The sequence below is a fragment of the Rhopalosiphum maidis genome, chromosome 2, assembly GCF_003676215.2.
Source record: "Rhopalosiphum maidis isolate BTI-1 chromosome 2, ASM367621v3, whole genome shotgun sequence".
NCBI lineage: Eukaryota > Metazoa > Arthropoda > Insecta > Hemiptera > Aphididae > Rhopalosiphum > Rhopalosiphum maidis.
In genome coordinates this window covers 18,890,968-18,908,284 of record NC_040878.1, presented here as the reverse complement: position 1 = coordinate 18,908,284, position 17,317 = coordinate 18,890,968, and the positions used below count along the sequence as shown (strand labels likewise).

The following is a 17,317-nucleotide window of genomic DNA, read 5'->3' as shown; positions in this document are numbered from 1 at the left end:
TTTTTTAATGGGTTAGATATATATGTTTTATATTTTGTTTTAAAAACGTCATAAAAAATTTAAAAAAATAGGTTTTGTTGAAGTTAAACAATAAAAATAAATAATAAAAAATAACATTATTCAATCTGCACTTTATGATTCGATATTTTATAATAAGAATATCAAAAATTAAGAGGATGTAGGACGTCATACCCGCAAGTTATGCCACAGTCTTACAAACGTGAGACATTGCAAATTTGAATTTGCAGAATTAATTTTATGTTGTTAATTATATTATTATTATTATATATATTATATATATAATTTAACAAATGTTGAATTGTCTAGCCTATTATTATAATTTTGAATATCATTCGGTCAGTTACTATAAATTTGTTTATTTTATTTCAGGATTTTTTTAATGATTTTTTTATGACTGCACAAACAATATTATCCTAACTCTTCTGGATTTTAGTAAAGAATTAAACTGAATACAAATATCGCCCATAATACAACCAAGTAACAATTTTCATTACACAATTAATTTTCTCACTGCATAAAATTTAACACTAAAATAAGGTTGTTTTATTTTAACATATTTTTTATATTGTTTTTGTTTGGTTAACATTACAATTTATTAATTGAATTATTTTTAAAATTATATATCTATTTTAGACTTCAAAATATTTTAGTGCTATTCATATTTACCAGCTTTTTCGCTGATTTAGCCCATTAAATCACAAAAAACCATTTTTGGCACCTTGGGTGTTAACACATGTTTCAAATGCATAATATTTTGTTCAAAATTAATATAGGTAAAATAATTATTTTCAAATAATATTTACCATAACTCTATTACCTTAGTTATTTAAATGGCATAAATAGCATTTAATTATAACTGTTTTTTGGATTATAATATTATACAGACCTTAATTATTTATTTTTATATGAGTAGGTGCACTAAACAATTTTCTTTCACCATTATTTGAAACAATATATGTTTCATTCTTAGGTTTTAGTAAAGTAAATTATTGTTTAGTGGGTAATTGCAATTTGCAACGTCGTTCTTTTTTAAAAGTTGCTACAGAATAATATAGTATATATGAATTCACTATTTTCTGACTCTTAGGTTTTAAAATTGTGCATCGAACATACGTTTTCCTTGTTTCTTAAAAAAAATGTTACACAAATAAATATTTTTTGTTTGTTTATTAAATACAACTGAATGTGTACAAATATGGCATTATTATATATTTTTTTTTCATATTTATACCCATTAAAAATACCGGTGATTCAAAAAATTATTGTCTTCTTAAAAAAATAATTGAAAATAGAGTTCACCGACAACAACATTCAATACTCCAAATTATTATTATCCATTCTAAGTACTGCATTTCCGGTTCTTGCTGTTATGCGATGATAAAATGATGGTACATTTAAGTAATTACGGTTGAAGTATGGGTGGCTGAAGAAATACATTTCTGTTTAAAAATGACGAAAAATTGACAAACAATCATGCTGCATAATTTATGACTCACGGTATCAAAATAATAATAATAGAAATACATAAATCATAATAATATTATATGTATGTGTATTATTCTGCAGCTTGTAAATGGTATATTACAAATGACAAATACATTTTATAACATTTGTTTTGAAAATCATCGTGTGTGGCATTACGATGATTTATATTTAAAAAAAAAGAGTATAAATAATTATAATAATACTTTTACCTGTACACAAAACACTTAAGAATTACAATCTTATGATAGTAAAAATAATAGTAATAATAGTAATAATGTATTCGAAAAACGAACGTATTAATAATGCAACGATGATATAATATCGTGTACACATATTATTTAAATAAATATATAATTTTAACATGAAAAAAAATGTAAATAGTTATTATTTAACATATAAATAATAATCATATGTAAATTAATATAAATTCGAGACAAACGGTAAACAAAAACGCGTTCACTGTTCGGCGTGAGTGTGATTCAGTAGGTGCTGGAGTATGATCAGATATAGTTCGCATTGGTGTTTGGTTTCTTCAAAGCCTGTGAACATAGTCTTGTGTCTTAGAGTTTGGCCAGGTCTTTGGTTTTTATTTTATGATTGCGATCAGCATCACAATCGCCATCCGAATCGACTACGTTTGAGCCCGTGACGTTCTTCCGGTTCAGCAGATAATCCAAGTCTTGCGATATTCGGTCAAGAACGTCGTCGTCGTCACTATCATCAACGGAGCCTTCGGACCGTTCGGGTGTCGCCGATAACGATTTGTCGGTCGCTCCGGATATGAATAGCATATGGGGCTGCCGGCATGGTTCCACGTCCACACTGCACACGACGATTGTCGGGGAGTCATCCGCAGTGATGGCATGCTGTTTGACCAGGCCGACTTCAACGCACACGTGAGTAGCCAACATATCAGGTGGTGGTTGTACCACGCACCGGATAGAAGTATCGCTTCCGGCTGGCAGTGGCGGCATCGAAGTCGGTTGCGAGGCATCCACGAAGTCCACCGGCTGCCAGTCGTCTACGATGTCTGCAGAATCGGTAACCGTCGTCTCCAATAATGGTGACCGACTGTTGTTTCGGTACGAACAACAACTCTTATCTCCATTTCCACAGTAACCACCACAACCACTGTCAGTGTCGTGACCATCGGATGACTTTTCGTGACACCCTGCATTATAAAACGGAACACATGATCGATGCAATTTTATAGAAATGTACATAAGTAAATCGTCAGATATAAATTAATGTAACAATAATATATATCGCCATAAAACATCTGTATACCTAACCTACATAGACCAGTAAATTGCAAGAAAATAAAACATAAAGAGATTTAAAAACTGATATCTGAGATCACAATTGGTTTTTAGAAGTTGTAAAATATAATATGTACAATGTTCTGAAATAATATTTTAACCATATTTATATTGATTATATAAAAGTTTTAGAAAAATTTTAACAGTACCTATAAGCATTAATATACTCTGGCTAATGGTTTAGTTAATTAAGAAAAACAAAGTTCCTGACCTGAAGTAATGAAAAAAAATACGCTTCATATAAAATATTAGTATGTTAAATAAACGAGACCAGGAATATTGAAAAAATTATCCTAACAGTCTAAAGGTGTGTAAGACAACTGACAAGGTTAGATTTACTTAATATATTGTTCAGTTTAATAAATTAGAAAGCAATAAACAGTTAAATTTTATTTAGACCAAATTGTATTTAATAGTTGTAAAAGTAAAAACCATTTACTGATGTTTTGATTTTCTGATAATCTAATTCTTTTCATTCTCCCAGAAAAATACTTACAAACAGCTGTAAATTAAATTAAGTGGTGACTCAGAACAAGATACATCGTCCAAATAATGCAGGAGGTGGTAGTTACTAGAAACAGTTCAAAAATAGGAAAAATAGAAAAGTAGTTTAAGGGAATTATATTTTTATAGTTAAATTTGTTATACATACATTTTCGAATTGAAAAAAAATATCGATCTTCATATGAAAATTAAATATGACAATTTAAAAATAAATTATAACTTGAATTGCAAGGGGTGGCGTAAAAAAACAGCCAACAGGTACTAGAGCTTTAAATAATTTCAATAAGAAAATATGTTATACCGATATATATATGTATAAAAAAAAATAAATATTTAGAACTATTAGAAGTATATTATAAAAGGTGTAAAAATCAATGAAGATATTGTTTCAACAAAATTATTATGTGTATTTAAAGCGGACAACGGAAACAAATTGTACCAAAATGTATTCAAATTATATTATAAATATTATATTATTATATTGTAGAGTATATAATGTGTATAATATAGACTGAAGTAAAGGGTTTTACAACAATACAGTACCAACGAATCAGCATATTAACGATATAGTTCTATCATATTTTGATCATCAATATGATTTAGTAGCACAATGAATATCAATAATATGTTATCTTTCAAAGTTATAAACATATTATATATATATATATTTAAGGTAAGGTAGATTATATAACTTACATTTACTATAGTATAGGTACTACATAGTAAATACGTTTTGTAAAAAAAAAAGATAGGTAATATTTCTCAAAGATTACGTAAACGTATTTTGCAATATAAAACATATCAATATTCTATCTATTTAAAAAACCAAATAAGTTTAACATTTTTAAATTATAATACAATAAATTATTAAATCAAATTAAATGCATATAAGAAAATAATGGTTTCAGATATATAAATTTATTACTATGGTTAAGGTATTTTAATTCATTAAATACGTTTCATGTATTAAATATTATATTGGTATACTATACAAATATAATTATAACATTAAAAATGTTTGAAAGTCGCAATAAGACAAAACGAATTTAAGAAAGCCTTTTATTTTTGGTTTGAATATTAATACTACAATAATGCAGCTGACAATAGTATATTTTACTATATTTACAAGTATATTGATTCAAATAGTTATTTAAATATATAAGTTATGAGATATTTTATAGTATTTATGAACTATATTCACATTATTATAATGCATCATACTATTTGAGTTTTATGAATAATTTAAAATATTTAAAGTTTGTATTAAATATATAATTTTCAATTTTGTGTATTTATACTATGAAAAACGTTTGCGATAATAAATCATTCGTCGATTAATTATAAACTTGAGTTGTAATATATTTCCGATACCATTTATAATATTATCAAACTGTAGTTAAATAATATTTAAATAATAATAATAATTAAAAATTAAATGGTGCCTTACATTTGTTGTTCTTATTTAATTTTTCACATTAATCAAAAAAATATTTAAAAATACTTATTAATTTTAATTGTTCGAAATGTCTTCTAAAATGTATTAATTAGGTAAGCTTTGAGCGATCTACGAACAATTACAGAATTATATCGAATATGTTAATTAATAATATTATATAAAATAATAAATTGAATATAAAAAATAATGCATCTAGTTTTATTTTATTAACAAACAATAAATAAAATATAATTAAAATAATTTTATTTATTGAAAATATATTAATTATATTATTCATTTTTTAAAATTAATCAATACTAATTAAAAAAACAATTTAAACAAGACCCGGGAATAAATGTAATATTATATTTTCGCATACAATTAAATATTTAATTTATTTTTTTTTACTACAATTTATTATTATTTTGAATCATCTTGGTTAAGTCAAACCTATAAATCATTACTAATTCTTCTTTAGAATACAAACAGCCCTCACGATCATATAGTTACATAATATGAAGAACGAGAATAAAAATAAACCACAATACCTATACACCGAATTACCATCAATGGTTCTTTCTTCATGTTTACAAGTTATTGTATATAATTATTGGTCTTTTTTAAGCTTATTGTGTTGAATATAAACATGTTGTATAATTATTTAAATGAAAAAATAAATACTAGAAGTAAAATTTATTTACTGTTTATGTTTTATTTTATTTTTTATTTTTTTACTTAATAAAATGCAAAATGTGATTACGACTACTCGTTTTAAATTTAAAATCGTATTTGAAAAGCCTACAGTAGTAATATTTATTATCTATGTTATATTGGTGGATAGTGAATTTAGTTAATTGTTTATAATCTTCTACATGCATACAGGTACTAAATTACCTACATATCGCGTTGATTATTTTACCTGTAATTAAGTCATGACGAAAGGTTACTGACTTTTTTGGCTCGGTATTATTATCAAGTTTTTTTAACGAGCTAGTAAGGTTGCTGACAATCGATACTGGTTTTTCTTGTGTGATAAAATACTCTTGTGGATTATCTGTTATTTCCAGTATATCACTTTTTATTGATTGTTTTATCTCGTAATCTATAGTGTTCTTAGAAAAATCTGAAATTTCAAAATTTTTATTAGACGAAATAATTTAATGTTATAAGTGTTATTAATATACAAATTAATGTCATCATAAGCTGTTTATTTAATTATTGATATTTTCTTATTGTCATGTTATGTATTACAGATCTATTACTTAAATGGCGTTTGTTTAATTTTCATCACGGTTACGTGTACACATCACAGTTGATGATTTATTCAATAATAATATACATTAAATATAAACCCATTTTTTGTGTGACGTTTTACAATAATATATTTAAATTTATCATAATACACACAATGAGATGATTTCAAAGTTATAATATTCACATCTAACGTTTTCGAATTATTATTTATTTCACTCAAAAATATTTTGTTAAACTTGCCTAATATTAAATGGAAAAAAAAATATTATAAATATTAGTACTCTCTATCATTAAAAAAAACGTGTGAATTACTTATACAAATTGACCATGCATTTTTACGCCATTACAATAATTAGCAAGGTCAATCAAGTAGTATCGACAGAGTTTTTAACGACTTATGTGTTGGAAATTAAGTTTACTAAATAGGTACTACTTATCGTTTAAATGATACTTATTTTTCTCTCCAATCTGTATTGATAATCACTATTCATACTTACGATTTAATGGACTTCCGGCAGAATCCGAATGGTTATCATCAAATGATTGTTGCGGTGACGATTTTGATCGGTAAACGGTTCTCAAGTCAAATGGATCTTCCGAGTGCAACACGTAGCAATACAATACGACAAAACCCTAAATTACAGAACACATGGTTAGGTAACAATTTATTATAAAATAAATATATTATATAGTTAAAACCTATTTTTTTATGTTTATTTTCACTTTATTCAATGGTTAAAGGAAAACAACTAATTCATAAACGTAAATATTTTTAGACAAACAGACAACGCTATCTGCCAGTGAATGTACGCAAATTTACAAGGAACGATTAATTTCTTAGATGGAGTACACTTACTTGTATGGCACACGATGAACTGAAAAAATACTTGGTAAAATCTCCCATATAGATTATGTGCAGGATACTGGAAACGGTCGTTACGATGACGGTTAACAGGATAGCTACTGATCTGATTATAAGTCCCATTCTAAGTGTAAACATATTAAATATTACGTACAAGATTATTAAATAGACGTGCTTCAAAGTGAAATGTATTTCATAAAAATAAGGGATTTTGCAATCTATGTACTCTAAATGTGATTAAATGCGTTTTGAAAGGCTATAGAAGAATATATTAAAAACTTTCTTCTTTGAGAATAACATGTTGATATTATGCACCGCGTGTCTTATGTTACATTCATAAAGTTTTGTTTAACATTTTTACGGAGAATTTATGAAGGGAAAACTCGTCTGTATCACTAACATTTAAGCATCAAACGATTTTTCTACACACATATCTAAGTAAAATATTTTTTTAAGCCGGTTTTATGGCTTAATATTTGAAAATTATTAATTTAAATTTTATGAAATTATAGTATGTTATTACATTTTATGTAAAATAACTAAATCAAGGTATTTTAACTTTAAAGTAATATTTTGGGTTATAAAATAAATTAATTATTATTGCTACTATTTAAAATTACATAAGATTAATCAATATATAAGGTTGGGTATGAAAAGACATTTTTTTTTCGATAAGTAGCTGTAACTTATTATAGCTAAAAATTATTCGTAATTATATTAAGATAATGCATTACGTGTGTGGAACGTCTTATTAAATATCAGAAAATAAATGTTTTTATTTAGAATATTTATTTAATATTTTTGTAGGAGCAAAAATTCAACAACATTGGTTTATACCACGGATAGCCAACTTGCGGCTCTCGTCATAGTCAGATACGGCTCGCGTCTTTTTATAACATCACTAATAACATCATACTTATTATTATTATGAATTTTAAGTTTGTTGGTAAATATTTATAAAAATTTATCAAATTATATAAAATGTATTTATAAATATTTTATTTCTTGGTATCATAGTATTTATCTATGTAGCTTGCAAATGCATTCGTATTGGCCACTCATGTATTATATTCATTTTATTTTCAAAGTATGTTTTTTCAATTGTAATATTATTTTAAATTTTTGTATAGGTAATTTTTAGTAATTCTTAAATTTTTATTTTTACGTTTTTTTTGATTATATTATATTCTCTTAAAAATGGATCAAAATTGTTTTATTTTAGATACTTTAAGCTAACAAAAAGTTGTATGGATTTTACAATTTTCTCGTACAAAAAATTCAGAATAGTTTTGAAAACTTACAGTATGATTAACAACTTAAAAAAACAAATTATATGTTTATTTTGAATGTGGTCGAATTTGAAAATATTCTACAATAAATTAATAATGGTACTAAATTATTCTGTAATTGTTTATTTGTCAGTATAAAAATAAACAGAATCTTAATTTTTCAAGAATCTTTATAAACAATTAAGATAATTAAGAATACGAATTTTTAAATTTATTGTTTTGTCATTGCAATAAAATATGCAAATATACCTAGTTATTTTCATTACATCGATTCTTAATAACTAACAGTTTAATTTTTAAAAATCTTGTGGATAATAAAATTTGTAAATTATGAACGAAACAATATGTGGTTTAAATTAATATTATGTTAATAATAAAATATACTACTAAAAGGATTAAGTTTAGTATCTTCAAAGGAAAAAAAATGTTATTATAGTTATAGTGTTTTAATGATTCTATTAATTTTATTGTGTACCTATCAACGCAATGTATAGTTATTTTTAACTGTTTTTTTTAAATATTTGACTTATTAAATTTAATTACTATTTAAGTTAATACAACTCTCTAGAGAAAATTTTAATTATATAATTCTTATTGAATATTTTGTAGTATTTGTTTTAGAATATCATAAATGATGTACTTAGAAGATGATAAAATTATTGTGGCGTAATTTCTTAGAGCATTGACATAGGTATTGCTTTTTTAACCATTTATATAACTAATATTATGTATTAGTATTCAATGATGTCGAAATTTGTACAAAAATAAATTATATCAATATATGTGTATATGTATATATGAATATAAACAAAATATAATAATATATTTTTACTTATTATAATTTTAAACAGCTGCAAATATTACAGTTTGTATTAATTAATATAATTATAAAAAAAAATAATAATAATTATAATCAAACAAAAGACAAAATATTGAGTATTTTAACTTTATAAATAATTTTTTTTTTTATTTTTACTTTTAATTTCTATAATTTTCCAATACGCTATATTACTATCAATACAGATTGATATAAGTAGGGAGTTTTTCAATATTTAAATAAGCAATGTTTGTTAGTTTATCTTTTCAAGTTTTAAGAACATTATGATATATTTATTAAATAAATCTATATTATCTTTAATAAATATACTTATATTCTTATTGATATTATTATTATTTTTTTTTAGTTTAAAACTGTTATTAATATAGAATAAGAAAAAAACGATACGTATAAGTATCATATTGTGACTGTTATTATAATTATTTTTAATAATTTACTTTATACATTTTTACAGTATTTAAACACATTTTAGTTATTTATTATTGTTAATATTTTTTCACCTTTTAACTATGAGTGAAATTACCAATTATATAAGCTATCGACCACAAATAATTTTGAAATGACTCATCAGTATTTGTAGGTTTGTTAAGTATAATGGTTACAATAATGCGTAGGTACTATCCTAATTAAATCTGACTTGTGGAAAATCATCACTTAAGTCGTTAAGTGAAAGTAAATGCGTTACTTGGAAAAGAGAAACTTGATAAATAAAATTACTGACAAATGCGTAATAAAAAAGTACGTTAGAAAAGTCTTACCTTTTTTTCATATTAGCTGGTGTGTTCCGTTGAAGTTTCTGTTTTATAAATTTCAACTTAGGCACGGTGATTGTTAATACTGATAAGTACATAATCATGAGCAGTACGAAGATTATTAAATAAATGTAGATAAATGCAGAGTTCTCCCATGACCACCATGGCCGAATAGGCTTAGCGCCAATAATATTCAAACTTAACATAATACTGAGCACAAATAATACAGGTGTAGCTGAAAAACGTTAAAAAAAGTCAAACATATATAAGTCAAAGATTGATGGTTTCAAAATAAGTATCTGAAAAAAAATCCCTACACGAATATTTGTATCTATGTTGAAATTGTTGACAAACAAAATAATCATAGTTAAAGTAGAATGTAGTTAATATATAAAAAACTAATAGACCAAATTTTATTTGAAAATTAAAATAATGATAGTTTGTTATACAATGTCGACTGAGAGGAATTAAAAATCAAAATAGTCTAAAAGTCCATATATCTTCAATAATATTTTTAATTAGCATGGAATATATTTATGTTTTAATCATATTTTAAAGAAATTTATTTATTCCTTAAGTATTGATATGTTTCTATAAATGTAAAAAATAATATTATATATAAAATAGAAAAATCACAAAATTGGTAAAGGGTCAACCAATTTCAATTTATTTTTTTTTCGTTTCAGAAAAAACATAAATAAAAAAAAAAATTATGAAACACGGCGACGGTTATTGATAAAACGTCAGCTAAATGGATAACGTAGTATTTTAATTATTTAAGATTATAGGATTTATCACCGAATGGAAAACATGAAAAATAAAAAACATCTCGCGTGTTACTTATAGATAAATTATCCTCACTTGTCGCTATGCCAATAATTGGAAGTTTAATATTGGAAAACTGCGGGAAACTAATTATCTCTGTGTAGACGATGAGCAACTGACTCAAGTGTGACGTTATCTCTACTATGGTCACTATTTGCAAGTACAGCGAAAAATATCCATAGTCGTTCTGAAAATGGTAAATTTGTTGTCGTTAAACATATTCAAAACAGAACGTCTTGAAAATAAAAACAGTAATTATTATAATTATAATTATAACGACGATCATTTACATTTTTCGTTGAGTAAAGAAACATGCACATCTGGATTATAATTGCGAAACACAGTTGTATCTTTAAGTACACAATGCACGTCGGGTGTTTAACCCATTGAGTGACCAGCAGCATTAGAGACATCGCCGATTGCACCAGGCAACAAGCACATCCGAACACAATTATCACATCTTGTTTTGAAGTACTTTGACCTCCTTCGTCCTAAGTAAGAGAACAAATAAAAAAAAAACAACATACATTATTCAATTAAATTCTAAACCGTTTTGAATTGCGGACGTTTGTTTTGACAAAAATATAGGTATACGTATAGTGTAACGAAAGTTATGTTCGAAATATTGTAAAAGTTGTGCATATTATTTTTAACACAGTGTTACACAGATAGTGGATTTATTATGAAATTATTTTTAGTAATGAACCGTACTCGCTTTATTGTTGTGATATTCTTGTATAATCAAAATGTAAAATATGTATTTGTGTATTTTAAAAACAAAAAATACATATTTTTACAATATCTATTAAGTGTTATTTTAGAAGTAATATTTGTTTTCATTAATATATTTTCTTTTCAAAGCAAAAGTCTTGTAATTTATTTTGAATGCACTTTTTTTACAATACAAAATAGTTTAACTCATGAAAAATCAAACAAATCCTGAGTTATTTTTTAGTATTTTTTAAGTATTTTGCTGACGATATTATAGCTAATGTATATGTCTAAAAGTAGAGAGACCATATATTCCGTTTAAAACAAGATTGTCCCTTAGGTCCTATTTTAATACCGTTTTATCTATGCTGTTATACTAATAAATATGTACGTAAAAGAAAAAACCCAATACGCAAGAAAAAAACAGTATTTTTATAATTTTGTATTGAGTTATTGTTAAAACTAAAGTTAATAGCTATAATTTTAAAATACAATTTTTATGTAATGAGCATAGAATGAAATAGTTTTCAGTAATAATCATGAGAAATATTACTGTCTATTATTGGTTTATTACTCAGTGTAATATTATAAACCTTTACATTTAAATTTTTAATGTGATGTGATACTATATGTAATACTACATGCGGTAATGTATGTATGTATAGTAAAAGAATTATTTTCATACTTTATTTTTATTTAAACAAAATTTTTAAATTTTTTCAGTAAATTGTTTTCCGTAAAAAAAGTGCGAGATAGAAGAATCTTTATGGATTTTGCATAAATACATTTATATTTGTTTATTATTTTGTATGTTTTCACTTGAAGAATAGGGTTGGTTTATTTGTGTTTATATTGGATGCATTTAATCTATAGATTTAAGAAAGTATAACTTTTATCTTATTAAAAAATAAAGTACCGTATAACAGGCATCTGGTAAACGGAGATTATAACAGTGTATCTTGTTATGTATTTTGTAATTAAAAATGTATTTTAAAAATAAAATAACAGATATTTAAGTTAATGAAAATATCACGACATGGTTATAATTTTATAAGTAAATTATAGTATGTAAAAATAATTAATAAAATACAGCGTACCTATGATAAAATTTCTAAAAAAATAAAAATATAAAAAATTAAAAATTTATTAAGTTTTGTACACATAATATATAGGTACACGCAGCTGTGCTATACCTATTTGTATTCCACATAATTAACTGCATATAATTAACGACCCAACAACTATTCGGTAGGCGAACCCTGTCTAGTTCAGCGTTATAGTGCTGTTTTACGACTTAAGCGTTTGCGGCAATTTTATATGAAATCCGATGACTATTGCCATAGTTTATATTTTCTAATGGTATTATAAATTCTTTTTTTTTTTTTATTTAATTATTTTAATTTATTAAATAATTTACGCCCATGGAGGGGAATGAGTACAATATCTAGTGTAATTTAATACGAATAATATAAATAATACGATATAAAAACATAAGATAAAAATTAATTATTTACTGTCATATATACTGTGTTATATATTTACTGTTTAATTATAAAATTAATAGAACGCTGCTTTAGTTTTGCACTTGTTAATAATTTATTATCTATAAATTAATCAAAATTATGTGAACCTTACAAGAATTTACGATTCGATATTTTTGGGGCTGTACAAGACAATGATTTAATTTATGGTTCGATATAGAAACAACGAACATTACGAGTATTGATTTGTGATGCATATAAAGATAATAATATACATTGCAATACATTTAGATTATCGATGTTGCTGTTCAAAAAATTATATGCACAGAAAATATACCAATAAAATTGCCTCTCGATTTCAACGAATTCATATTGGCTCAGAAATCGGATGACCAGCAAAATTAATTGTTTGTGTGACATAGAGAAGAAAATGGCGTTGCAATCTTAAATTTTTTACACACAAGACTTGATTGTTTAAACAACTGATTGGAGTTTTAGACGGTGTTTTGTCGACGGCGGTCACAAGTCCTTAGCATTTATATTTACAACTACGCGTGCCGTATACCATTATAATATATAATATTATTAGTATAATGCTAATCATATACTGACCAGAGGCATCACTCTGGCGAGTACGGTGAACAGACCGACTGACGGGCAGTGGCAACGGGTAACGTTGGACAATGGTGACCAGACGTTCACTACCCGACAGGACGACATGTCCCACTGGTGATCGGTTAGCCTGGCCGTGGTCACGCACGTTAAGTTCCACGTTCCGTTTACCAGCCACGGCAACGTAAGGTCGAACTCCAACTCAGTCACAATGGTCGGCCAGTATTTGCGTATCCTTTGTCCATCCTGCGCCACGGTGACCGACACCAGTGGTGTCATCACGTTGTACTCGATCTCGCCGTCTTTGCTGAAAACCCAAACACACACATGCACACACACATTACATAGCTGATTAAAATTCCGTTAGTGGTATTATTATAGCATACTAAAAATTATCCAGATCAATTATTTTTCCCACACACACTGTATCCTTGTTATCGACCACTCCTGCAGGATAACAATCTACATTTCATAAATTTACTATCACCAGAGAATGCAAATGTCAAAACTTTACTGCTGAAGGCTGTTACTTTAAGACTCTCTCGACATACCATCGCGCTGACCAATCGTCGAATTATTATTTTTATTCATTCCGCCATTTGAAATTCAATACACAGAAATGGTTTTATTTTCCAACCCATATCACTAATGCTAATCATCGAACGTGACTTATGGCGCGTACGAAATCAAAGTATTATTATACATGACATAAATAACAGTCAAGGGTATAAAAACGGTTAACGTTGGGGTATAGATTTTTTGATTCGGTATTTTTTATAAATAATATAATATAATAATATAAAATTATAAGTAAAAATGCAGGATTTCGAATTTAGTTTAAAAAAAAAAAAAAATGAATGAATAATAATAATAATAATAAAAATAAATAAAATTATGTACACGGAAAATGAATTGGATAAAGCGTACTCGGCATAAATATAATACATTTATATATTTGAAAATAAAATGGAAACTTCCAAAGGAAATGTTTTTTTTTTTGATCTCAACAACTACAATTTAAGTCACGTAATATCTGCACGCAATATTCAAAAATATCCTAATTCCGTTAGCTCTATTTAAAAAATAATATACGTATAGTTATTGAACAAAAACGCAGCATCAAATAATATCATTTTTGTTTACCTTTTGCTTATATAATATTTTCTCGGAAAAAACTCCGACAAATTTTTGAATATCGTGACTCCTACATTGAACGATTTGTTAACCCATTTGTCGATTTGAACGTCGCACATGGAAACGATTACTTTTGGTTGTTGTGAGGACCTAATTATTTGTCTGCAAAAAACATACATCGTACTTGGAATAAAGAAACTATCTCAAGTGATTTAAAAAATAAAATAAAATAAAATTAGCCTTATGTACTTGTCGTAAAACCTGTGCGTTACATTTCTACTATGATTTTTTACTACTTCTGAGGCCGACGCAACATATATATTTTCGATTTGGTTGATGTACTGTTTAGTTCCTTTGTTGGCGAACAAGTAGAACGCTTTCAACAGCGTCCACGTTTCGATCATATCCAGAAGTTGAACAATTTTCTGCCAGATAACAAAAAAAAAAAAACATACATTATTTAATATAATACGAATTCCCACTATATGTAAGTAATGTAAAAACCCGTAGCTGCTACTTAATATTTTGTTTAGTGTAAGAAAAAAAACGTAGAATCATATATATTCATATATTATGTTTTAAAATTATGATTAAAAAACAAAATGAATCAACAAGTTTGCTATCTATGACTCATCAGTTGCAAGAGGTAACCTCACGAAAAATATGATTAAGAAAAAAAAAATTGTGTCCAGAGTTTAAGGTATGATATTTTATTGGTTGCTATGGTAATGTAATTATAGCTACCTACATTCTACCTATATATAAAATATCTTATATAGTAATCGGTTTCTATTTGGGAAATTTAGACATTGTAACGCGAAATTAGTTAGTTAGTTAACGTGTTATTCTACTGTGGATCCAGTTGCTAGGAGCAACACAGGCAGGTATTATAAAGCGAAATCATAACATCATAATTTGAATTTATTTGGATGCCACGGCATTTATAACGGTCTCTTAACTAAATACTATTCATTTTTATTTGTTCAAATTTTATTGCAATTGCTAGTGTAACGCGAAATTGGTCAGAAAAAAACGTGGTAACCAGCCTAAAAATATATATGTATGTTAAAAAATTCTAACAGTAATAATATAATACAATGATAAAATAATACGTTCAGTGCTGAAATACACAAACACTTACCTTTTCATTAACCACCGAATCGTTTTCCAACAACATGCTGAGTATGCTGTCAAAACTATCAGAAGTTTGGTCTAGGTCTGCCAAATCGTACGATTTTTGTAGGTACGACGTGACGGACACAAGGAAATCGATGACAGGCTCGCCCTCACCTGGATACCATTTGGCTGTGGTGTGAAGTTCGTTGTACAGTGAGCTCAACGTTTTCGCGGCCGTCACGTTGACCTTATCATAACCCAACGTTTTTTTACGAAACTGAAAATTAATCGTGTATAATTCCGCTTGAAAATCGCATGATAATAATAATTGATTTAAACATTGTATATATTATAGCATAACATAACAGCTTACCATAGGTGTGTAGCGTGTATACAATATAATATTTCTTAATACAGTTTTGACAATATGCATTCACTACACAGTATATTTTTGTGATTGAATTGAATAAAAAAAAAAGAAAACAGAAAGTGTGTTGTTGAGAGGTTTACTGGAAATGTGACGTACAACGTCAGTGGCGGTGTCGTGAGTATCGCACGCGTTAAGCGCATGTTTTTATTTATTTATTTATTTGTTTGTTTTTTTTTTTTTTGTCTGTTTAACTACAAAAACAGAGGTGATGTAAAAAGCGTATAGTGTTCATCTATCGGAAAAGTTTTTTAATTAAACTGAAAATCCCAGAAACTCGGTCTTTGCAGAGGGATCGTTGTAAACATTTACATAATACTATATTTATACGCACATCCACATACCAGATACAAATCGACGCTACCTTACGACTAAATACGTCGGTGTCTTATTATTTGGGGATTATAAAAATCGACAGTGCGCGCTTTCGAAAAGAATGTGATAAACGGTTTTTGGTTTTGAACGAATAGTAATAACCTAAAAACCTATTCTTATTAGATATTCTAACATAGTGAAACAATAAATTGCGTGAAATCTCTACATATTATATTATAGACAGCGTGTTTCCTTTTAAAGGTAACACGAAAAATTTCAGTTATGTTTCAGTGACCTCAGAATAATATGGAGTTTTTTGGAGAAGATAGAGAATACCCAAACACACATTTTTCTATGATTTTTAAATTTGTATATTTTCCAGTGTGCGTATGCGCAATACAAATTGTATTTTTTAGTCACAGGTTTTTTCAATACTAAATTCAGATATACAGACATTTTTTAAGTCGTTTTGACCTCTTAACCATAACTCGAAAACCTAAATTAACTGAATGACAACGAGAAAATGTTTTAATTTAAATCATTGGATTTTTCGACGATTATCCTATGATTTTACAAATTTCTGGGTAATTTTACATACCTATTCTTTTTCACTTGCATATAATATATTTTTAAATATTAAATAAATTATTTCTAAGACTTTGTTTGATTTGAAGTATACGCGTTTACCTTAAATTTTGTTTTCTGTACTAGGAATAGTTTAAATAAATTGACACAACATTTGTAATTTCTATTATTTATTTAAAAAACGAATTAATACCATTACCTATTTTACGAGTTGTTTAAAATTTAGTCCACCATTACCTATGCATGACTGCAGACGACGCATTACTTCCATTTGGGTAGTTGCTAAAATGTGTTCTCTTTGAATTTCTGCACCAGCATTTTTTGTTTTTATGTTTATATTACGTGGAATCGC

The 17,317-nt window shown here is 26.5% G+C and overlaps 1 protein-coding gene across 2 annotated transcripts in view; it reads right to left on the bottom strand.

Moving 5' to 3' along the window:
• Positions 1-1,550: 1,550 nt before the first annotated feature.
• The window catches only part of LOC113554004, a 195,750-nt gene continuing 179,983 nt past the window's right edge, over positions 1,551-17,317 (bottom strand). For both annotated transcript variants that reach the window (XM_026957630.1, XM_026957631.1), the window contains 11 exons: positions 15,664-15,915; positions 14,772-14,947; positions 14,532-14,684; positions 13,389-13,695; positions 10,875-11,075; positions 10,621-10,771; positions 9,766-9,994; positions 6,875-7,004; positions 6,516-6,651; positions 5,684-5,887; positions 1,551-2,677 (listed from right to left, as the gene is read on the bottom strand). In XM_026957630.1, coding sequence (XP_026813431.1) covers positions 2,067-2,677; positions 5,684-5,887; positions 6,516-6,651; positions 6,875-7,004; positions 9,766-9,994; positions 10,621-10,771; positions 10,875-11,075; positions 13,389-13,695; positions 14,532-14,684; positions 14,772-14,947; positions 15,664-15,915 — 2,550 coding nt within the window. In that variant the 3' untranslated portion in view covers positions 1,551-2,066. The remainder of the gene's footprint in view (positions 2,678-5,683; positions 5,888-6,515; positions 6,652-6,874; positions 7,005-9,765; positions 9,995-10,620; positions 10,772-10,874; positions 11,076-13,388; positions 13,696-14,531; positions 14,685-14,771; positions 14,948-15,663; positions 15,916-17,317) is intronic.